The sequence below is a fragment of the Oculina patagonica genome, chromosome 2 (genome assembly GCF_052425735.1).
Source record: "Oculina patagonica isolate OP01 chromosome 2, crgOcupat, whole genome shotgun sequence".
Classification (NCBI taxonomy): Eukaryota; Metazoa; Cnidaria; class Anthozoa; order Scleractinia; family Oculinidae; genus Oculina; species Oculina patagonica.
In genome coordinates this window covers 17861134-17885131 of record NC_135759.1, presented here as the reverse complement: position 1 = coordinate 17885131, position 23998 = coordinate 17861134, and the positions used below count along the sequence as shown (strand labels likewise).

At 40.2% G+C, this 23998-nt stretch overlaps 2 protein-coding genes and 1 pseudogene across 3 annotated transcripts in view; 2 read left to right on the top strand and 1 right to left on the bottom strand.

The window, feature by feature from the left end:
* Positions 1-23998, bottom strand: part of LOC144643301 (uncharacterized) — a 203599-nt gene that overhangs the window by 56033 nt on the left and 123568 nt on the right. The gene's annotated exons all lie outside the window — the stretch shown is intronic.
* Positions 2650-12709, top strand: LOC144643289 (uncharacterized; annotated as a pseudogene). Its single transcript, XR_013568890.1, has 3 exons — positions 2650-2819; positions 6407-6685; positions 7736-12709. The product of XR_013568890.1 is annotated as an uncharacterized LOC144643289 (transcript).
* Positions 13821-16704, top strand: LOC144643317 (uncharacterized). Its single transcript, XM_078502522.1, has 2 exons — positions 13821-14161; positions 15127-16704. The coding sequence occupies exon 2, from the start codon at positions 15157-15159 to the stop codon at positions 16630-16632; it is 1476 nt and encodes a 491-aa protein (XP_078358648.1). The 5' UTR covers positions 13821-14161; positions 15127-15156; the 3' UTR covers positions 16633-16704.

Genomic DNA, 23998 nt, shown 5'->3' with positions numbered 1-23998 from the left:
GAAAACACTCGAAGGCAAATTAAGTGAGATTGTGACATTACTGATAGCACCTATGGACTACATATAGTTACGCTTAAACTGTTATGGAAAATTATTATTGCATGTGACGTGATTTAATAAACGTTTCAGCTCACTGGAAAAACACAAATGCGTAGCACGTTTCTGTTTCGCGCTACGTCACCTCGTGTCACGTCATCCGTTTTTCATCTTTTTGAGGCGAGCAGATCTCAAATTTCATCGGCTGTTCAAAAAATAACAACGCTTGTCGCTGCCTAACCTCCCACGCAGTCGTTCTTAGGGGCGATTGTGTTCCACACCGTGTAACGCAATCGCGGGGAGGAGTGTAACGCGATCACCCCTAAGAACGACTGCGTGGGAGGCTAGTCGCTGCCCGGTATGTATATTATATATGTGCTGACAGAAAAGTAATTGAACACACAATTTATCGATCAATTTATCTTATATTCATTTTTTAAAATTTAACTTTTTCATCTTCTATTTTTAATATTCACTTTTTAACCATTTTTATCATATTTGTTATTTATTTTATGCAGGGCCCCAATGAAAACCACCTTTTTGTGACGTGGGCTCCCTGCTAAAATATCTTTATTATTATTATTATTATTATTATTATTATTATTATTATTATTATTATTATTATTATTATTATTATCGCATCTAAGACAGTAAAAACCATATTCAAAGGTTACAATTTATTTTGGTGGTGAAAAATAGAATTTGCGCTTCGAAGCCGGAGAGCACAAAGCATCAGTGACCCATTGACGCAACTCACATGAAAAAAAAAAGCATTTAAAGGCAAATGAAGTGAGACCGTTACATTCTTGAACGCTTATTTGAAAAACAAAGCGAAGGACGCCACTTCATCGAATTACCATGAGGTTGCTCGAAGAGCCTTTGATTTCGCCTAGATAGCGGTAAACTGTTCCAGGCTTGACAGGCAGTCACTCACGGTAAATGTTCTTCCTCCTTTAGTTTCTGGCTGCGTACAAGAAGAATGCTACAAGATAACAAGGAAGTGTGCACTTCTATGGGTACAGTTTCACTGTTGTGTGCCCCCCTCCCGTGTGGCAAGAGAAACGGGAAGGAAGTGGAGATTTTGTAATCTGTTTTTAAAATTAAAACGTTATTACTTCCTCCCAATATTCTGCTTCTGCCATGCAGACAATACATACTTGACGTTTTGTTCCTTTTAAAATTTGTAGTTTTCCTACGAGGCCAAGGCCAAGCCTTATGTTTCTATTTTTAAATCTCATTTTCTATTTTTACTTTGATGGACCTAGCCTTCGAAATACCTAACGGTTTTCACGTGAGTACCATGATATGGCTAGCAGACGAGGGCTGCAAGATTACGGGGGCGGGGGTTGTACTTTTATGGGTCTTACTTTCACTGGTATTTATTCTTTATTATTTACGTTTTTGTTATGAATTATAAAGCTGTGTTACAAGAGGTAACGTCTTTGTGATCAGTCATTTACCCCCTGCCCCCTGCAACTGTTTACCCATTGGGTATCCCCCACCCATGGCCCAGAGGGGACTTCTAGAATACTTGTGGAGACAAAAATGAAATTAAAAAAAAATCTATTTCACCTTTAGAATACTGCAGTTGTGTTGCTATTTTTAAATATCCACATGTCTAGAACGAAAGTTTCTTTTTTTATTATAACATTATTGCTAATCCTAAATTATTTTCGTTGCGATATACACCCACGTTTCCACACCCGTCTATAAGCTGATATTACAAAACACTGCCTAAAGGTTAGTTTTAAAAGCTATAATTAAATCCGTGCTTTGTTAAGAATGGAAAATGTTTCTCGTTGTTTACAATGGTTTCGATTTAATGAATCCAGCTTTTAGCTTATTAGCGTCGATTTCAAAATTGTACTTGTCATTGTTTATGTCCATTTCCGGTTTGCTAGAAATTTCTGTATGTTTTCGAAGACAACACATTTGTTTACGGTTGATAAATGGGCAAAGATTTCGCAACGGATAGGAAGTTTAAAAGGTTGCCTCACTTAATAGTTAAGATCTTAGCAATTGGCTTTAGTAAAACAGTACAGTTGAATTTCTGTTCTCACGAAATAAGAGGCTCGACAATCAGCGAAAAGGGAAGAGAATTTTGTCTAATGCAAACGGTTACTATTTATAGCTTGACAAGCGCGGATCGAATTCGAAATACCTTATTTTGCTTCATAATCTGCTGTACGTGCAAGGCTGACTTGTTTTGTGACAAGCTTTTTAAGTAGACTGTACGTGCAAGAGGGTAAGTATTAAATTTTCCACTCTTCAAAATTTATTATTTACAAGTAAGTGTACGTATATATTTATTCAATTCACGTTTTCGCTCTCTCGATCGATCTGGAAAGACGCGATACCTGAAATTTTACTTCCGGTTTGCATATTTAAAGCGAAAGAAACTGCTATTTTATTATGTTAATTTATTTAATAAGCGGATATGTTGAGGAAAATGACTGCTCGTGGCCACTTAAAGTGACAAGGAACTTCCCAAACTGTTAATTATTGGCTTTGTACAGCATTTTGTCAAAAACACATTTCACTTCCGTCACGTGAGTAATTTATGCAACCACCAAAATAAGTTTTACGCCTAGATTCCACTCGAAACACGTCATCATTGCCTCATTTACATTTGATGAAGTCACAGTTTTCGTAATTCAATAGGTTTTTGATGGCGAACTGTATTCGTCGCTCCGTCTGTTTTAATCAACGTACAAATTATTAACGGCCGTAAAAGTGTTTACTTTCTATGGGAATTATGGCTCAAAAGGAACTTTTTCTTCAAGGTAAGTTTACTGTTAACGTCGTCGTATTCAGCGATTCAGCGCGCCGTTTTATATGTGTACGAGTACACGGATCGGTGATGTCATTTCCCTCGTTGAATCTGTGACCTCCGATAAATTGCTTACTCGATATTTTACCTTTAAAAAAGAAATGCAAAATTTGCTTCTTTGATTCGTTGTTGAACTTGCTTTATAAAGATTTTCGTTCTTCTTTGTGAACGAAAATACTTACACAGCTAATTACTTGAAGCAATGTGTCTGATCTGGTTCGCGTCCCTATGTTCAAAGAAGTTTTCCTCGATCGTTTGTCGTTACAAAAATTTGACGCAAGCAAAGTGTCTGAAAAGGCGTCGGGACTGTTTTACGGGCTTCTAATTCCACCGAAAGCTAATAAGCCTTATCGCTAGCGTGACCATTAAAATGTAAAACATCAGCCAGCTCAGCTTTAAAATATATTGAAGAATTAGTCATGAAGTAGGCTCGACCTTTGATATTCCGAACTGGCACGCGAGGGTGCTTTGTTGCTCGTACGTATAGAGCCTAGATTTTTGCGAAACGTGTTAGAATGAAGAGAGTAATTGCTCTAATTGAAATCCAATAACTGTAGTATATTTATAGTTCAATGGAAAATCCGTAAAGCCTGTGGATTTATCAAAATTCGATCTTTTATGATCGCGTAAGCTTAGTGTATGCTTTAGTGATTTTGTCAACTGCAGACAGTGTAAGCATTTAACATACATTAGTTTGTGATCAGAATTTGACTCGAAGTTGTTCATGATGAATACATATTGCAGTTTTCTTTCAGAAGGCGTTGAAGGTTTCGTAATTTCGCTTTTATTGCGTCGTAAATTGAGTATTTTGCGTAATAACCACTCTCTTGTTACTTTGGTTTTCTTTAGTTAAAGTTGTTTATAACTTATTTCAAATTTGCACAATTTGCATATTAGAATATCACATATATAGAAAAAAAAAAAAAAAAAAAAAAAACCCCCCCCGGGGGCTCCCCCAAAAAAAAAAAACATTCCCCCCCCAAAAAAAACACCCCCCCCCCCCCCGCTCCTCCGAAATTACTGTTACAAGCAAAGATTAGGTCACAGTTGAAAATAATGATTAATATTTGTGTGAATGCATGTAAAGAATCAAGTAAATTTCTGGGATCTGGTTAATTGTTAAGTTTGGGCACCTTTGGAGTAACAAAATTTAGGCAAGTGTTTCTTGTTTACTGAGTATAAACATTGTGTTTTAATGATAGATTAAAAATTATGTGGTACTAAGCTGTAATTCTCAAATTGAAAAGGTTTTCTTTGTTGAGTTATTTCCTACCTATATCTCGGAGAATAATAAATTTCCAGCAGATTTTATTAGTGAATACTTTCTATCCTCTTTTATCAAAGACTTCTCTACCCCATGTAATAACGAATCAACATATATTTCTTTCAGAAACCTTACAGACTTAAGTTGAAAATCGTATTCTGCTTTACTAGCCAAAAGCTACCACGTGCAAGGCATTAGAGTATTAAAATCTTAAGTTATACACAAGAATTGAGGAAGTCATTCTGACATTCAAAAGTTACTTCAAATTTAGTTACTTGAATAATATAAGTAATGGGATATAATGCTTATACATATATTTGATCCCTCAAAACAACTTGCCATTGTCATGAAATTCATCTTTAAAATGTACACACAGCCCCCCAAAGTGTCACTTTTTAAAGGGATATTCATTAACTATAATCATTTCTTTTTGATATTTTTTAAATTCTGTAAATGCAAAGAAATGCAGGGGGTAAAAAGACCACTGTTTTTCGTAGACAATATTTTTAATAATATTATTCCTTCAGAAAAGTAAAAATACATGAGTGATTCTATTATTAGTCCACATTGAAATATACATACTATTAAAGAAGAAGATATTAAGAATTAATCAGTGAAGGTTTCATTCCACACATGTGATTGGTCAACTTAAAACTATAGCATACATTGAGTTCTTTGGGAGCGCAATGTGCTGACAATAGTGATCTAGCATACAGTTGAATCCTGATCCTGAACCTCCCGCTAACTCAAACCTTTTTTTTTAATTTCCCTTCAGGTCATTTTCTTAAGATTAAATGTTCCTCATAATTTGAACCTTTTTTTGTTCCAGTTATTGGGATTCAATGTTACCATCTGGTGTACATGTACCGGTAGTATTACAAGTATGCGAATGATACTTGTAACATTTGTTCAAAAAAGGATAAATGGCAAAAGCAATGTTGTGATCACCAATCGCAAAAAAATTGATTGAGTGATGCATGATTAAATGGTACATTAAAATGCAAAGAGAGTCAGTATTATATATAGTACAAATGTTTTTCCTAAAAGCTTATGACATGATTGGAAGTCACATTGTGTTGTTCCAAAGAAAACAATTTCCATACCCCTAGCTCACATGGAAGGTTTTTTGGTTTAAATCCCTCACCCCCTTCCCCCCCCCCCCACCCAGATTTCCAATTAAGCTTTATACTTTCTTTTTAAAAGTTTGGCTTTTGAGACCCCCCTCCACTCCCTCAGAATTTTCAATGACCTTCCATGGGAGGGTATGGATATTTTCTTGAACTGCATGCACATTTTATTCTTATTAACAACTGAATGGCCCAAGCCAAGGTGTTGACTCTAAATAATTGTTCAATTTTAAGCATCAGTCATATCACATACAACAGAGGAGCTTGGTGATGTAGAAGAAATGTACATAATGATGACGAAACATCACATTAATTAGCAAACTATATTGGGAACTTTATGGCAGATCTTGGGTTCACTTCATATAACATTACCCCACGGCTTTTAATATCACTTAATTTATAACTGTCATATGTAACATGAAATCAATAAGAATTGCATGCATACCAGCTGGTAGTAATATGTGATGTTTTTATCTTCGATTCAACTATTTTATTATCTGGTATTTTAGCTAACTGAAAGCTGTGTTGTCAGTGATATGTTTATGATCTTTTCCTTTAAATTTCAAATTGCTACATGATATTTTATAACTTTATAATTTGTAAGTAGAACTAAATATATATGACATTGTATTGTAAAATATAGTTACAATATTGTAATGTTGACAATTCTATTTTAACCTGAACTCTAGATCGGCTAACATGTTTGGACACTCAATGTGTTTACGGTTGCCTAATTTGATACTCACAGCATTGCATTTCTGGATTTGAGATGCCAGTGATATGTATGTCTGTATGTTACACATTTGTTTCTAGTACGAACAAACTTTAATGCGATGTGATGTGACGCGATGTTATGTGTGATGGTGATGTTATAAATCACACTTGAACAATATTACAACCCCACTTGAGCAATTCTATTTTGAAATGAACTCTTGATTTGCATCAGTTAACATGTTCATACAGTTGGCTTGTAACTCTAGCTGATGCTCCTAGCTTTGTATACCTGTAAATAATACCTTTGTAAAGCTCTCTATGGAATTTCTGAGCTTCAGATTGTCAATGATAAATGTACCTTTTAAGTCATCAGGGTGAACAGGATTCAACTGGAATATTGATATATTAATAATAGTGTTTTGTTTAATATTGCAGATCAAGGTGTAACCATATAGCAATCTAAAGCTGGTGAGATTGGTGCATTCAAAAGGAAAATTGCAACCAAGGAACTTTCATCAATTTTTCAACTGAGAGGAACTATAAGTTTATGAGGGAAAGTACAGGGAAAACTGCGAATGACATTATGACTTCTAATGGTACAGAACAGAGTACCAAACATTTAACCATGACCAATAATACAGAAGCTTTTACAAAAAAGAAGGAAAAAGAAAACTACAATGATGTGAAGATGCATAATTTCACTGAATGCTGCAGGTGAGTTTTATCAAACTATTGAGCACTTGATACTTTTATAGTAACCTCATTAATTTTTTCACAACCTGATTGCTGAAAATAGCTGTGCCGATAATTTTTTCTCTTGAGCAACTGTTTGAGTTAGCTCCATTTTTCCCTTTAACATAACATATCCAGAATAGGAACAGTATTTTCTTCGAAGAACATTTAAAGGACCCTAGTCAGCCTCACCTTGAAATCCGTGAAATCTGCCATTTTCAATGCCCTCAAAATTATGAAAATTATATGGTGAAGCGAAATATTATTGCTTTGCTGCAGGTTGTGTTACTAAAAGTCTGTAAGCAGTTTCACAGCAATCTTTTTCATTTAGACACCCTCTGTGTGAAATACAATAACGAAAATTTCATATGTCAACAAAAAACAAAGGCATGGCTGACTAGGCTCCTTCAACTTTCTTAGAAGAAATTGGCTTTCAATGACCAAAAGAATAAAACCGAGTGGTCAGCTTGTATGACTAGAATTTGCTCTTTGGTTGGGAATGAAAAATCCTTGCTAATTAGATATTTATTTCAAGTTGTGTGCTGCTGTGTTTTACAAGCCTGACAGAGGGGTGGGAACTTTAAAAGCTGTTCAACTGAATATAAGATTATGCAGTGCAGTTAACATTTCTTTAAAAATGATCAGTTCCACAAATGTGTAGCTTGCTTATTAAGTAGAGAGAATTGCCTATATGACGTGGATTGGGCAAAATCTGTCTGTTCACAGTGAACAACTGCCGGGTCTTATAATACTGCACTTTTTTTCGAAAATTTTGTTAATGCACAATTTTAATTTACATAGTTTACACATTATGTTCTCAACATTTTGGGTTTGCATCCACTTCCTGGGAAGAACTATTTTGGATCGATTCCCACCTTTTGTAGCTTCGCGCCTCGTTTCCTTGTCTTAACCTGATTGGCCGCAAGCCATAAAGGAAGCTAAGCCGTTTCCCGATGAGAGGAAACTGTTTAAATTTAAAACGCTTTTTTAATTTCCTTCCACTCACACTCTCCTGTGATTTTCTTTCCTCAGAATGTGGATGTGCTCTCACTGCAGCAAGAGCTTCGCCTCGTCGCGTGCGCTCAAGATCCACGAAGTCAAACAACACGAGAATGCCGCTCGACACGTGCTCAAGTGTGGCACGTGCCACGAGGAGTTCGAGCACGCGAATCTTCTCCACATCCACATGCGAGTTCATCACAACGTGAAAGTGCGCTGTCCGCGGTGTAAAGATATATTCGAACACCCGAACGTCCTGAAACTTCACATCAAGTCCCACCACTCAGAACCGGTTTGCGTTGCTTGCGGGCTTAAGTTTGACCACGACAAGCTTCTACGCTTGCATATGGAACATTATCATAAAGTTGGGAGCAAAGGGGCAAAGCAGGGTGCGGCCGCGCCTCGTCAGCAGACCGATGGCAACGTGAAGACTGGGAATGTGGAGATAGAGTTGGAAAACGCCGCTGGAGAGGGAGAGCATACTGATACTAACAACCACGTGGAAATACAGCAAGTCGAACAAAGCCATGAGCAGACCAATGGTTTGGAAACCGGTGAATGGGAACATGGCTGCTGTAGCCAGGATTACGATGACGAGACAATGTCGCACGGTAGTAGCGATTCGAGAGAAGACGGTAGCCCTGTAGGCGAGGTAGGGGGCATGGAGAATGAAGAAGAAAGTAATCATAGGGTTAGAGAGACAGACAGCCCCGTGATACGGCAAGAGTCAGAGCGCGACTATCAGCAGTATTCGACCTCCTCCTCAGCCAAAGGATGATACAGAACGCTCAGTTTCACCTAAATCTGAAAATGGCAGCAACGGAGCAGGTGTAAGAGGGATGGACGGTCGTCTGCCAACTCCTCCTCTTGAATACCACGAGGCGGAACCTCAAATGCGACGATCTTCTGTTATCGTCACTAGAAGCAGCATGTCACCGCCCATGACGATCCCGTGTGTGAATTTGAAACGCAAAGCGGAAGACTCTGAGGAGGCCCCTATAGAATCAGCTACATCGTGTCTGGTTCTTCCTCCTCATTTACCCGACCTAGATGGCAGTCTGGAGGGAAGCCCGCAATCGCCCGCGGGATCGTATTCTTCTACGCTGTCAGGGGATGAGAGCGGTGACTCGGAATCAGCCAGTCACAAGGCGCGCGCCACAAAGCGCGTCACATTGCGCTGTAATCGCTGCCAGGAGGAGTTCCTGTCGAAAATGGAGTACCTGCATCACTTGATCTCACACCAAAAGGGCGATGAAGAAAAGATGACACATGGACTGAGCCCAGACAATCAAGCTATCGAGAAGTTAAAATCGAACTTGCTTATTAAAATGGAGGCAAGAAGGAGAGATAGTTTCCCAGATGAAGTTAACCATGGATTCGACAATCACCAAACCGATGGTACGTTGCCCGATGAACGAATGTTCCCCACAGCACATCGAGCAAGCCCGCCAAATAAAGATGACGCGCGTGATTCGACCGTGCCGTGCGCTCTGTGTACCGAACGATTCCCAGACTCGCGAGAGCTTAGGGTTCATATGGAAACTCGCCACAAGAAACCGCACTGCACTGAGTGTGGGCTTTATTTTGAACACAAGAATCTATTTAAGATTCATATGAACTCGTATCACAGCTCTATGGACGTCTTACAGTGCTACTACTGTGGAAAATCTTTCGACAACCGCGCAGAGTTCGTCAGTCACGTCACATCGCACGAAACCACACTGACGAATTCCAAGGAAACACGAACAAAACCGAATGGTCTCCGACGGGTTCCGAGTGCCCCGAGTGCCACGACAGCGGTTGAAAACCATAGTCCAAGTCACTCGGAAAAGCAAAGGTTACCCGAAACCGACTTTCCACGAAACAGTGATGCTTTGGAGGATAAATATCAAGCCAAGAAACCCAGTGACGCCCCTACTGTGGAACATGCCGACCCAGAGAAGAGTCGTATTGATGATTTACGGCTATACGTTGAACAAAGGTTTCCCACGTTTGGTGCGTTCCGCCATCGTAAAAAGGAAACCAGTCCCCCTCCGCAAGAACCTGACGATTGGTATAATGAGGCGAAAACCAACTATCTGGTCGGTCCAGAGGCAAAGACGAGGATTTTCCTACCGAAGCGTCAAGAAACGTTTGAACGCGACGGGAATTTCGGCGGCCAGAGACCCGTGCCTGACGAGTTAGAAAAGTCGTTCACACCAGCTACAAAAGTAAACCATGAGCCACTTAAAAGGATGCCTAGCGTGGATTCTCTCAAGCGTCGTTTTTCCGCTTTCTCGGCCTATGAAAGAACTGACAGATCGAATGACCTTGCTAAGAACATGTTTCTGGGGTTGAGCAGAGCGAAGAGGGATGGCCCGCCTTTGGGCGGACCCCCGCCGCTCATCCCTGTAGTACATCCAAGAATGCCTCAAAATTTCGCTCGACATTCAGGCGTTGCGTTAAGGAACGGTCATCAGCCCCTCTCCCGCACATCGTCAGCAAATTCAGCCCTCAGGTATCGCCGACTGCCGTTCCCTTCGCTGACCTCCAAATGGAAAGAGTCGTTTGAAAAAGTAGTTTCTCCAAGCCCAGTGCAAGACACTCCTCCAGATCATCGGGAGATTGCTGCCCGCGAGAGTATTAACAACATTACCAAAGAAGCGCTGCTTCAGTCTTTGTCCTTAAAGAGAAGGGCAAGTGCCCCTGAACTTGGGGCTTTGATAAGAAGACCACATGATGTGCCCCAAATGGCAGGAACGTCAGTAGTTAAAAATCTTCTCCAGAAAAGTCCTCAGAGACTTGAGAACATGGATCCCCTTCCGGATACATCCCCAGGGCGATCCCGTCAGCTCAGGGAAGCGTACCAGCCTAGGCGAAGGCACCCGCGGGACTTCTTCTGCCATCTCTGTGGCATTTACTTCGGTCACAAGAAACTTCTCAAGATTCATTTGGACTGCTACCACGGCTCGGCCCAAGAGCTTCAGTGTCTACGTTGCGAAAAGAACTTCTCCAGTCGCTCTGAGTTTCTAGAGCACTTGATGTCCCACGAAGGCGGGGACGAACTGTTGGCCATGCAAAGAAAACGCTTGAAATTAACCGCCCGGAACAGCGTACCGCTTACGCACGAAGGAGAAACCGTGATTCGGCGCGAGCTGAACATTAATGTCCTCGATCGGGACATTGCAGTAACGAGAGAAATCAACCCGACAGGACGATGTCAAAATAGCCGACACACGAGGGGAGCTTCGACTCCCCATCCCGGAGGAGTTAAAACAAAGGGTTGAGGAGGCAAATCACGAACGTCCCGCTCAGCAAGACAAGTCAGACAACGACGCGAAACGTGAGCATTCCCTCACCAGTGCCAAGCCCAGTAGCGCAAAAAATGAGGACGAAGATGGTGCAAATTTTTGCTTCGTTTGCGGTCAGTCGTTTAGCAGCGGCAAGAAACTCGAGCATCACATCTCTTCACACGCCGTCGTCGACAAAAATGGGCGCTACTGCTGCTCGCTGTGTCACAAGACCTTCGATCATCATCGCAAGTTGGAAATTCACACTCGCAGCCATACGGGATTTAAACCGCACAAGTGTGAGCTGTGTGGCCGATGCTTTCCGTATTACAGCTCGTACTACTACCACAAGATGACCCACACCGAGGACCGGCCGCACAAGTGTGGAGTGTGTGGCAAGGGGTTTATACAGACCAGGTACTTGCGCTCTCACATGAAGACGCACAAGGATCAGAATGGATGGACAACTGACGAGGAGCTGAACGTCGAGAGTCCCGAGCATATGGAACCAAGCGAGGAGGTTGCGGCAACGACGTCTCCGTTTAGCGAGACCGAAACGAAGGTAAAGACCGAGCCGATGAATGAATCAGAATGTTCCCCTCAGAGAGACTTAGAAGAGCAAAATACAGCGAGGATTTTGTGCAGTTTTAAGAAAGGCAGTAGTGTGGGGTTCTATGAGCAAAGTTCTCCGAAGCGTAATGAGACTGAAGTAGGAACGCATAGCGATGTGGCGTCGAAAAAGTCCTCGGGCTCCGAAGATTCTTCGAGCGTAGATCGGACTCGAGAGCCGATCAGTCCTCCAAGTGTGAATCAAACTACAAGAACAGAACAGTTCTTTTCAGACTACCGAGGGTGATCAAGTTGAAGAGACTGACCGCAGTAAGAATACTGTAACGTTAGCAACGGTCAAGAAAGAAACGCTGCTAGACTCAACCGACGAACGTCTCCCAAAGACAAAGAAAAAGAAATACCAGTGCAAACACTGTCAAAAGAACTTTAGCTCTTACAGCAGCCTGCACGTTCACGTGCGCATTCATACCGGTCAGCGGCCATACTCCTGTAGCCACTGCTTCAAAAAGTTCACGCACTCCAGCGGCTTGAAGCGTCACGTGAGGTGTCACACTGGGGAGAAGCCCTATCCATGCCCAGCATGCCCCGCGGCATTCGCTGACCGCGGAGCTCTGAAGTCTCACATCAGAACTCATACAGGAGAAAGGCCTTTTGTGTGTGACTTGTGCAACAAGACGTTTACACAACCTAGCTCTCTCCGTGTTCACAAGAAGACTGTGCACGCGCACGAATTTTTTGAGTAAAAGTGACGCAGAAATTGAACAGTTTTTCTATTTCTTAGATTTCCTTACTAGTTAGGAACTTATGCAAAATTCTAGGGTCGAAATAATAAGGATTTCATTTCAGACTTCGTTACTAGGTAGCATCTTTTGCAAGTTCTCGTTTCGATATAATGTGGATTACAATTTTCAATTTTCAGTTTTTTTGCCTTTGTGTAAATATAATTAACGTTGATACTTAAATAGGTTAACTGGTAACTCTATAAGACTGTTCAGCGCTAAGAGTTTTTTCCTGTAACGTGAAAGAAATATAATAATAAGTAAGCCGAAAGAATCTCTACTTCAAAGGAACTTAGTTGTTTAACGATAATTCCCAGTAAGGAAAAGGAACGTTCACTTGATTACTGCAGCGTTAACTCTTTCTAAGAATAAAATATCACTTAAAGTTATATTGTTGGTAAGGTTTGGCTCAGAAAGAGGGTGGTAAAGGGGTCCTATATAGATCACGTTTCGAAGAAAATAAAACGGCCCTTTCACAATTCACGAAAATTAATAATATTTGGAAAATCACCGTCTACGGCTACTATGAAAATCACGATTCACGAGGAAAAAATAGCCATTTCATATTTCACGGGGAAAAAAGGGCTGATCACGGATCACGTAAATACTCCTTTAGTAACACTTGCTCCCAGTTGAGGGAGAAATTCCAATCTCAAACCCAAAGCCCTTCAGCCTCTCGGTAAGAGGTTTCCCGTCAATCACTGATCGAGGTGTCAGAATACTGGGCTTGGGGTTGGAGAAATAACCCCATTTCCTAGGAAAGACTGATGTGTTCGCGGTTTTTCGTGCCCACAGTGGCCATGCAAGTTGCCCAATGATGGCCAAAATCTACCTCGTTGTCAAGATGAAAAGAAAGGGCCCTGGGCAGGAAGTTGGCGTGACAATTTAGCGAGAAGTCACTCTTACCATTTATATTCGCCTTAATCCCGCGCCGTCATCTTGACATCAGAACGAGGTCAAGCGAGCGGTCGACCAATCCACCAAAGGGTTGCTGATAATTTACAAATTAGTTTCTTTAATGATTAAACGAAAATTTGACAAAAACACCACTTGTTCCCCGAGGATATCAATTTCTATCGAGAGACCACGCTGGTATTCTTTGTAATGCACAGAGACATCTGCAAATTGAACAATAATATTCCACGTGGTACCTGTTTGATTGTGACAGGTGACTCGCAAAACCGCGTGCGTGAGTCACGCTCGTCGCGCGAAACGAGCGCGGACTTCACCTTTTACGAGGAAATATTCAGCACGGGGCCAATCAGTGAAAGTGACTTGATTTAGCACAGTTTATCTAATCATTTCCTGTTAACTGCCCCCTCAGTTAAAGAAACGCGAGGCGTGTGTGTGTGTGATCTACAGGTACTATCTTGTGTCTTCTTATTCTTTTGTTTTGCTTTGTGCCGAGTTACAATAAGTGACCTGAAGAGTGAAGTGAGATCAAATGATATTTCAGATATTTCGAGCCAAAAAAGAAAAGGGCAATATATTTCACTGCGTAGTCTGCGTTATGGTTAACTGTATCCTGGTTCCAATAGTTTCTCGTATATCTTTAGTTTGTCTAATAAGAAAGAAAGAAATCCTTTGAGATCAAGGTTAAATTCATTGTGATATCGTGACAAAGTCTATCTACATCACCAACGTGACAAACAAAGGTCACTTGCGGGAATATCAGTTTCCGAGTGGCGTTCAGTTTCTCAGCTGTGTTTTTCTGTCGTTCATCCGGCAGTTTTATTAGTTTTAGCTGTTTATTGATAAGATACGTCACATTGTACTAGTTTAGAGAAGGGTTTGACGATTTGTCGTATCAGTGGATTCCTTTACTTGCGAGATAAGGCGAGGTAAGTGAAAGTATCTTATTATAAAACACATGAAAAATTGTTTTCATTGCGTATTCTGACTTTAAAAGAGGGCAGAACAACAGTCTTGTACTAGGACACAACACGGCTGTACCGACTGCATGACATCGAAGGAACCTGACAGACTGTTTAATTTTGATGCGACAGCGCAGTCCAGAGCCACCTATATTTTTCTTTTAATTTGAACGTTATTACGTTGCACATTCCCGCATATTCCATTTATAGCAAAGCTCTTCATTTGTTTGGTAAGGCTGTAGTCGCTGTAAGCGTTAAAAGGGGACTGTATACGCGGGCAAAAACGTTTCTTGTCGTCTCTCGTCTTCCTGATTATATTCGAAAAATCAGAGTGCTTTCAGTCCCCTATTTTTCCGTGGGATACTTCAAACAAGAGCCGCCATTTTGGTTTCATATGGCGAGCGCCAGCTGGGGAGAGTATCAAATCAACCAACGGGGCACCGAGGGGGTCAGGGTGGATAGATTAGTATGCATGCGACTTACGACGAACACACAGAAAATTGAGAGATTGTAAGCCGTCTTTGAAAAATTATAGGATAAATTTCGTAGTTTAAAGTACCATTCGCCCCTCTCCCCCCTATCCCCTTTCCGACTTTCCCACCCCCTCCTTCCCCTACCTGTTTTCCCCGCTTGCAACCCTCGTTCTGGTCATATGTGATTTCTTGTTTTCGCCCGTTCGATCTGACTGGAATTCCAATAGTCGCATAAATCCCTATTGGAGTTGTACCATTCTCGTCCCCACAGCCCTTTTCGCTTCTCTTTAATAGCCGACGGGGCCTTAAGAATGCAGTTGTATTAGCTGGAGATGTAAAGTGGATTAATTTTATCCGCTAGATTGGTTCGGATTTGTCCGTTATCCGTGCTTTAAGCATCCGAAGCCGCCCGTGAAGAAAGTCTAATAACCAAAATTTGAAATTCTTCTCTTCCAACAGGTCAAACGCCTGCAAATCAGAGCCGTCATAATGCTAAAGAAGTGGCATTACGTGTCGCTAACACTCATAGTGGTTATCCTGTGCCTTTGCCTGAGGAACCTGTGGTATCTTGTGACACAGGGCTCTCCAAGTTCTCCCTTGGTAGAGAAACTCTTTGGTCACGTTCAAACAGCCAACTTATCTGACTTTGCATCTTCTGTTAAAATTATCGGCTCGGACTATGAGCCCGAGGAAAACATGGAGACCAGTTTAACAAGCGATGTCGTGAAGTATGTATTGATTGTTCGCCACGGACTTGATTTAAAGCTAAAGCGTGAAGGTGTTGGCGCTCTATCTATGCCCAGCGATCGAGACTCTGTTTTCAAGATGACAGCCTTTCTTGACACGCACCCAGAGTTTGATGGAGCGACTGGAATAACAAGTGAAGTCCAAGTACAGAGACCCGATGAAACTAAAAAGTTGCTCGAGCAAAGCGCGTGCAGATTCTTGCAGAAAAACTGGACGCTGATTATTCGCAATTCAGGAAGGGTCCACAAAAGTCAGGACGGGGAGTATCAGGAGTGTAATATCACTGAAAACGCTTTTCTTGTTCGCAAAAAGCACTTTCTGGAATTAAGATGGCGATCCGATTACGGAATGTTGAGCCACCTTGACTTTTTCTTAAGATCCAAAGGAACATTGAAAATAGCGAAATTGTCAAACTGTTTTTTGAGCCAATCTCTGAATTACATTGATAGGGGAAGGTTAGCAGGTAGTAAAGAGTTTACAGATTATTCAAGACTCGGCCAATTTCACTCGATTCTACGCATAGTGACGCCGCACAAGATTATGTGGACGAAATGTTCCGACGACGCGGAGTTCTGCCCCGAAAAACCGATGGCTTCCCGATCTTCAAATTCGCTTGCGACCGATGGTTTTCCGATCTGCTGCGACGTTGTCATGGACAAGCTTTTAATCGCGACCGTTAAAGCAATGAACGCAATTGGAATGGACTACCGCATTACATATGGAACACTTCTCGGCGCAGCAAGGAGTGGTGCGATTATTCCTTATTCAGATGACATCGATTTGGCCGTTCACAAAAAGGACAATGACAACTTCTCAAGATTTATTGCGCTTCAAAATCACATCGAATCGGGATATCGTGTCGCTTGGAAAGCCAAACCGCCGATGAGCCGAGTCTATCCCCATCTCACTCCATCAGTTGATGTGGATACCAATAAATTTTTTGAAGGAGATAGCTTAGAAAGCAAGATTTTGTTTGATCAGAAAATTTTGCCGGAAATGAAAAAGCTTTTTCCCATCGCTGACGGTACAATAGAAAGGAGGTTTGTTGACATGTATCCCTCCCCTGAAGAATGGTTCAAGGAATTCTCCAACGTGACTATTAACAATAAACAATATCAGGGGATTCCAGGAGACACAAAGAAGCTTATGGTCGAGTGGTATGGAGACGATTACATGGAGAAACGACCTGAAAAATCTTCTAAAACAACTTTTGCATAATGGTACCGGTCTGTAACTTTTCTAAGCCCTCCCTACTTCAGAGCTGAATAAAGGAATTTGATAGCATTAAAACCCACGGCGGCCATGTTGGCGTGATTGAAAATCAGCAACTGTAAATGACTAAGTACCAATGAAATACCAGCAATGACATCATGGTGGGGTCAGAAAAATGCGTGTGACTGGAATAGTGATGCATTTTTCTTAGGGCCTGTTTACATGATTCCGGAATGACTTTCATTCCGGAACGAGTTCATTCCATCCCCATACATTTCTCTGTATCTGTTTACATGATACCGAGACGAAAGTCAAGTCATTCCGGAAAGAGTTCATTCCGGTTTTCATTCCGGAATGAAAGTTTCGTTCTGGGATGACATTTCATTCTGGTATCATGTAAACACAGAACGAATTTCGTTCCGAGATGAACTCGCACCCACTTGTTGAACAGCATACAGACTCCACAGTTTGAATTCAGAGCGAAAAACGTAATAGCATTTACTGTTTAGCCCAAAGAAGCAGCTCTATGGTCAAATTACTCGTCAAAACTGCATATACGGCCATTAATGGGCACAAAAACATGTTTGCGCGAAACATGCGCCATCTTGTTTTGATCTCGCGCGAAACATGCGCCACCTTGTTTTGATCTCGCGCGGAAATCGTGCACGTGAAAATGCCTTTGGTTGAACCGGTCGACTCTGTCATGTAAATGCAGAACGAATTTCATTCTTCGGAACGAGTTTCGTTCCGGAATGAAAGTCATTCCGGAATCATGTAAACAGGCCCTTAGAAGGAAAAACTGACTTGTTCAAGGTAAAATCCTGACGGAACTGATTGAGTCTGCGATTGAGCCCGCTTGCCTTTTTGTTTGTAGACATTCTCTGTTTAAAATCGCGATGATGATTTTAACGAATCTGTTGCCTTTTTGTCACGTGATTCACTTTAACCAGTTTAAAATGAGGATCACTTAATAAAGTGAATAATCTGACCAGTTATGTATCAGATTTAAATTGAAACCGAGGTGGCCTCCCCTATTAGCCTGGTGGTTTCTTAGAGGTGTCCTTGCCCTATCATAATGTTAAACTATATACTTTTTAATTCTAAAGTGGCTAATAAAATGATGATGATGATGATGATGATGATGATGATGAAACAGTTGCGCTCGCTTTTCAAATTTCCGCAAAGTTTCGTACCTGATGTGACTGGGGGCGTAGCTAGGCTATAGTTTTTTGGCTCGGTATAATTACAAAGTTTTGTAGCCTAGCCACATAATACATTTTCCAAAATACAAAAAAGATAAAAAGCAATCACATTAAAGAAAAAATATACTGTATTCCCAAAATATTTTGAACTTTAAAAAATTAAATTTCGATATGTTATGTTGTGGTTACGATCTTACGCTAATCGTTAATTTACACATCATGGCAATTTCCCTATGTGACCTTAAGGAGAAATTTAGTGAGAACTTTAAGCGGACCATCCATTTCTCATTAGTCATTTGAGAGTGTTCCATAAAGCTTGTCCCTCCTTTTTGCTAAAAACTATAAGACCCCTATGTTCCTTCTACCCCTGTATTGCAGCAAGGAAGAGCTTACCTTTGCCACGAAATCCTTCCTTTTTTTTATCAAGAATGAGCATGTCTTCACTTCCTTCCCCCTCTGCATGCTGCAAACTCTTAAACCGCATTTGTCGTGGCCAAAGGCCACTAAATATAGCAGAAGTTAATTTGTTCTGGATCTCTTTCTTTCCCAAATACATTTTCATTTTTTGGTGGGGTGCAGGGGAGGGGGTACGCCTCACAGAGCTGAACGCCGGTATGCAAAGCCATGATCAGGTGGGGTTAATTTAAATTTAAAATTTCTTTTTAATTATATTCAATTTTAAATCTCACTTTTGCACGCGGTCGAACAAGAAATGCAAAATGGAAAGCTGAGCGTTCGTCAACGTTTATTTCTGTATTAAGCGGTTGGCCAACTTTACCTGTTTGTCTGAAGTTTACTCGTTGTTTGCCGCTTTACAAACGATGTTGCAACCTCTGGTAAAATGACCACCGGGTAGCTTTGGTGTACGAAGATTTGCTGTGCTACTTTGTTAAAGGTAATGTATTGAGCTTTATGGCCGCTTTGCTTTTGTTTAAGAAGTTGTTCTGTATGATAGCATCATTCTTGTACATTCTGTTCTCGCTATTCTCGATAAACCTTTCTGTTACGGGCAATTTTGAATTCTAAAGAGTGGTTTTCAGTGATAATAACAAAAGAGCTAGTAGAGATGGTCGAATTGTTAATATGGCAGCTGTGAATTTTTCGGCTCCCAGAAAATCATTTGTCAACGAAATTAAATTACTCTAACTTAAAGATCAAGTCAAGGTAAATCAGTGTATGAATTTTAAAGATTATACTTCAATCTAATGGGAAGTTACAGGGGCATTTATATTGCCAAAAACATAAAAACGAGGCTAGGCAGGCCAGGGTGACTTTTTCCATACAAATCTCTTAAATTTTAATGAGTTATATCTTTGCAGCTATTTAACCCCAAACACTGAAACTTCTCAAAATAGCATAAAATTTCATATATATTTAAGTGCCACCATCAACGTTTTAAGAAACTTGACCAAACAGCAGAAATGAATGTCAACCATTTTTGCATAAGATCTATATTAAATCGCGTCACAAAACTCGGAGCTTTATTTCTGTGCGACCAACAAATTAAATTTAAGTTTAGACTGATAATTTTGGATGTTGTCAACATTATCTGTAGTGGTCAGAAATTTACTTTGTTTAATTTGACCTATAGTCTTCATCATCACTGAATGAATATGTTAGTTGAATTTCGAGTCTAATCAATAATGCAGCTACAACCTCATACGGAGAGGCTCCACTCGAGGCCTAAGCTCTTACCATTTCATATCCTATTTTTGGCAAAAAGGTAACTTTTTCGCATACCTTTTGAAAGGAAAGGGGATGGTACCCCCTTAACATACCTACAGAAGGAAAACTGAATAACCTCTTAAATATTTAGTTCGGTGGGTCTGTTCGAGATATTTTGAAATGTCCTTTTAAAGATTAAATACCTAAATAACAGTTTTTCTACCCTTCTGCATACACCAACGCGTGAAATCACTACCCTTTCATACACTTGCAATCTGATAAAGGTACCCCTTTCGGGTGAAGCATTCCCGTTTAGTCCGCGATAGGGAGTACACCCACTCCAGGAGAAAATGTTCCATTTCTTTTAACTCGTGTAACTTATCACTGATTGATCCTCATCTGTCTCCTTTTAGTTTCCAATCAACAGTAGAAAACACGATTTCCAAGGACTGGGAGTAGACTGATAAGGAATTTTTCACCCCCAGGAGGCATGCATTAAACCCATTAAACAATTATATGAGTGGCAAATCTACAGTAATTTGGTATATCGGGAGAGAATGAGGAACGGTTACTTTGACCTAACATCAGCTGGGCGGAAAGGTATACCACCGGGGTGAGGTGCAGGGGGGGGGGGGGGTAGGGGTCACCTCATAGCCGTGATTTACTCCTAGGATTGTACCTTAATTCAATTATTGTGGTTCTAATTTTTTAATTACCCACACTAAACTTGTACTGGCACCCAAAGCTATTTCGAGTTCATCTACACAACCTGATTAATGTTTTTTCTTTCCTGACAGGAGAATAGCAAGATAAAGAGTATGAGATGCACACAACTAACGCAAATGAATTTACTGTCTTGGGTATTGCAGGTTAGTCTTTACACTTTTATAAAAACAACTATACTCCAAAGTGCCACTTAATTGTGGTTCTTGGGAGGGGGTTAGAGTGTGTCACTAAGAACCTCTCAATCATAGATAAAAAATTCTACAATATTTTTATTCCTCAGTGTTGTACCTACAATCATTGACAAAAGTGTTGACCCATTAATACCCCTTTTTATTGTTATTGGCCTTCCATCCTTTTCCCCACCTTTCCTCCCCCTCCCCCAATCAATGTTGTAGTTTGTTTCTAGGAGTCCTTTGCTACCATTTTACAACATTGGATGGGGGGGGGGGGTATTTTAGCAGACAGTCATGAAATTTAAAAACTAGTGTTTAATTTGTCATAAAAACCGAGAGCGAAGTCAATGTGTCAACTACTTTTGTCAAAGATTGTAGTTCACACCAAGCTTAAACGTGATACCTGTACGGCAAGCGCGGATAGGAAATATGGTGATCGTTTTCCGATAACACGAGCGCCGAAGGCGCTAGCCCCTTGGAGGGGTCTGGAAGCTCCCTCCCGGGTAAAGGTTTAGATTATGACCCCTAAAATGCCATTTCCAGGTATTTCTCTCCCGACTATCTCCTTCCCCTGGGCTAGTGACCGTGGCAAGGTTTTAAGAATAGAATGGAAGTTAAAATAGATTTGACTAAGGCAGTTATCGGAAAAAACCGCATCAAACCATACTGGAATATTTTTCTTACTTACAGCAAAAAAGGCAAGCAGAGTATGTATGGAATCGTGAAGTGCATATGAATGGAATGCTTGCGGAGATGAAGTAAAGGTCAGTCCTTCTCAGTTTTTCTCAGTTTTATTTATTTTGCCACACAAACAAAAAAATATAATATGAAGAAATAGATAATACAAATCAATATACAAGATAATAGTTAATATACAAGACTACAAAATAAGATTTTTTAAGATAGAAACAAAATGGCGAGGGAACCTGATAAAAAACCACGGGGCTTGTGCTTAGGTTCCCTCACAAGAAAAACAGATGACTGGTTCAGGTACTGAAGTAATGACAAGACTAAATAGAAGACAGAGTTAATAGTTATCAATAATATATGCTTTAAGTTTTCTTTTAAAAGATGCCAGTGATGAAGGGCCCGAAATTTCAGGTGAAAGCTTTAGAGAAACAAAATCGCCTACAGACACCAAAAAATCTTAAAATGGTTAACTCTTAGCTGACCAGAAACATACTTGAGAGATTTCGAGAAGAAAGTGTGATCCACCGGCACCACATTGCACTGCCTCACCTTCTTCTTGGTCTGGAACCCATAAAACCTTTCTGAAACATTTCTGCTGACAATATGAAAGTTGTAAAAGATTTAGTCTAGTTAAAACTAAATTATTTTTCCCTGAGAAAAAAATGTAATGGAATCCTGAAGTGCACACGGTTGGAAGTCACGGAACACTTGAGACAAATTTTAGGTCAGTCCTTACTCTTTTTCTCAACTGGTTTACAATCCGGCCATGCTTTAACTAGGTAAATTCGCGTCTACCAAGAGATTTAAGAGGCTCCCAATTTATCGTCCCCTTGACTGAACAGGGGAAACATAATTCAAGGATATCCCTTTGAGCCTCCCCCCACCCCCCCCCCCCCGTTGATAGCCATGCGATCTTCCTTATAAATAAGATTATAAAAATGATTATCGATGTAAGTCAGAGGTCTTGATGTCCGAATTACAGCCAGGATTCATGATTGAAATATATAAAATGTTTGACACTGACTTAGAAAAACGTTTAGAACAAACAGTTTGTAAAAATACTAAAACGTTTCAACTTAAGAGCTGGGGTCAGCTGAGGTCTTCATCAATCTGACCAGCCCATGTTCCTTCCTTACAGGAAAAGAAACAAGCAGAAATATGATGCCTTTGTGTGGTGCACATGGATGGACTACTCGAGAACTGAGACATTAAATTGAAAGGTCAGTAGTTACTCTTGGTTGAGTTAAGTTAACACTTTTAAAAGGATCGATCAGCAAACGTTTTTATAATAACGGACTAGTGAGGAGAATCAAAGGAATCGTCAACTTGAGCTTAAATATATAAAGATGATAAGGAACTAAAGAAGCTATACCACGAGAAATCAATTCGTTTTGTGTGGTACAGTAAAAACCCGCGTATAAGAACAAGTGGATTAAGAACACCCAGGCCTGATTTTAGGAAATAAAGTACCATTTATATAAGAACACATTCAGCCTGAAAAATGAAAGTTGTTCTTATATGGAAAAATATCAAAGATCACACTACTTTTCATTGCACACATAATAGTTCCACCCCAATTACAGTACAGTATTGCCTTGATTTATCAATTTTATTAAAATTAAAATACAATTGTGTGCATATATATTGAGTTCATCTATTGTTAGCATAGTATGTTCCTTATTTTAAGAAACTTTTTTTAAGAACACTTAAGAACACTTACAGGCTGATTTTGCAGATTATAACCCTTTATATAAGAACCAAATCAGCCTGAACCGCCAAAATAGGTGTTCTTATACGCGGTTTTTTACTGTATACAGAACTTAAAGGAAACCACTAAACAGCAGTCAACCGATTACTTGCCGTATGTGCCTAAAATAATGTCCTTTTACCTTGAATCATAACTCTTTAAGATAAATTTTGGATTTTTATCAGGAAGGTTAAAAAGTCTCATCTGGCGCCCATTACAATGATTTACCTGCATCCTTCCCTAGCTCTTCCTCCTAGAATTTGAAAGATAAGTCAATAAGTATAATGAAGATAAAGTGTTCAACATGACACGAGCATGGGACAAAGACAAAATTCTGAGTCCCCGACGGGAATCGAAACCGTGGCCTCCCAGATACCGGTTGGGCGCTCTAACCAACTGAGCTACGAGAGACTCGTGGTGAGCTGGGCCATTTACTAGGTTGATAAGTGACACGCGTCCTGCATACTGCTAGGATCAGCAATGTCGAAATCATCAAGTTTGTAGTAAATAATAAAGATGGTAAATTTTAAGCTCGGTGATAAATATAATGAAGATAAAGTGTTCAACATGACACGAGCATGGGACATGTTGAACACTTTATCTTCATTATATTTATCACCGAGCTTAAAATTTACCATCTTTATTATTTACTAGTCAATAATTGATTAACAGGACGGTCCTCTGCGACCTAATATCGAAAAAAAACAATCATCATTAAAACTAACTTTTTTTTCTAACAGGATGAAAAGGCAAGCAGGAAAAAGTATGGGAATCGTGAAGTGGATGGAACACTTCTACGAGTAGAAGCCATTGACATACAGGTCACAGGTCACAGGTCAGTCCCTACCATTGCTATACAACAAGCTTAAAATAACCCTTAAATATTCACTAAAAAGAGTCATTGTTTATTTGGAATATTGCCCAAGGGAATCTTATAGTTTCCAAGAGTGATCAATACCGAATTTTTCCTTACCATTTCAATGCATTCTAGGCAAACAGTTATGTAAAAAGAATAAAGAAAATCATCAACTAGAGAAAATTGTCGTGATCCACCATAAAATTCCTAGGACAAAATTCAACTGCGACACTCGCTTGCGAAAAAGGCCAAAATGTGCGTTTAATAATAAAAATGGCTTCATCATTCTTTAGGTGATTCTGTTGGATAGAAA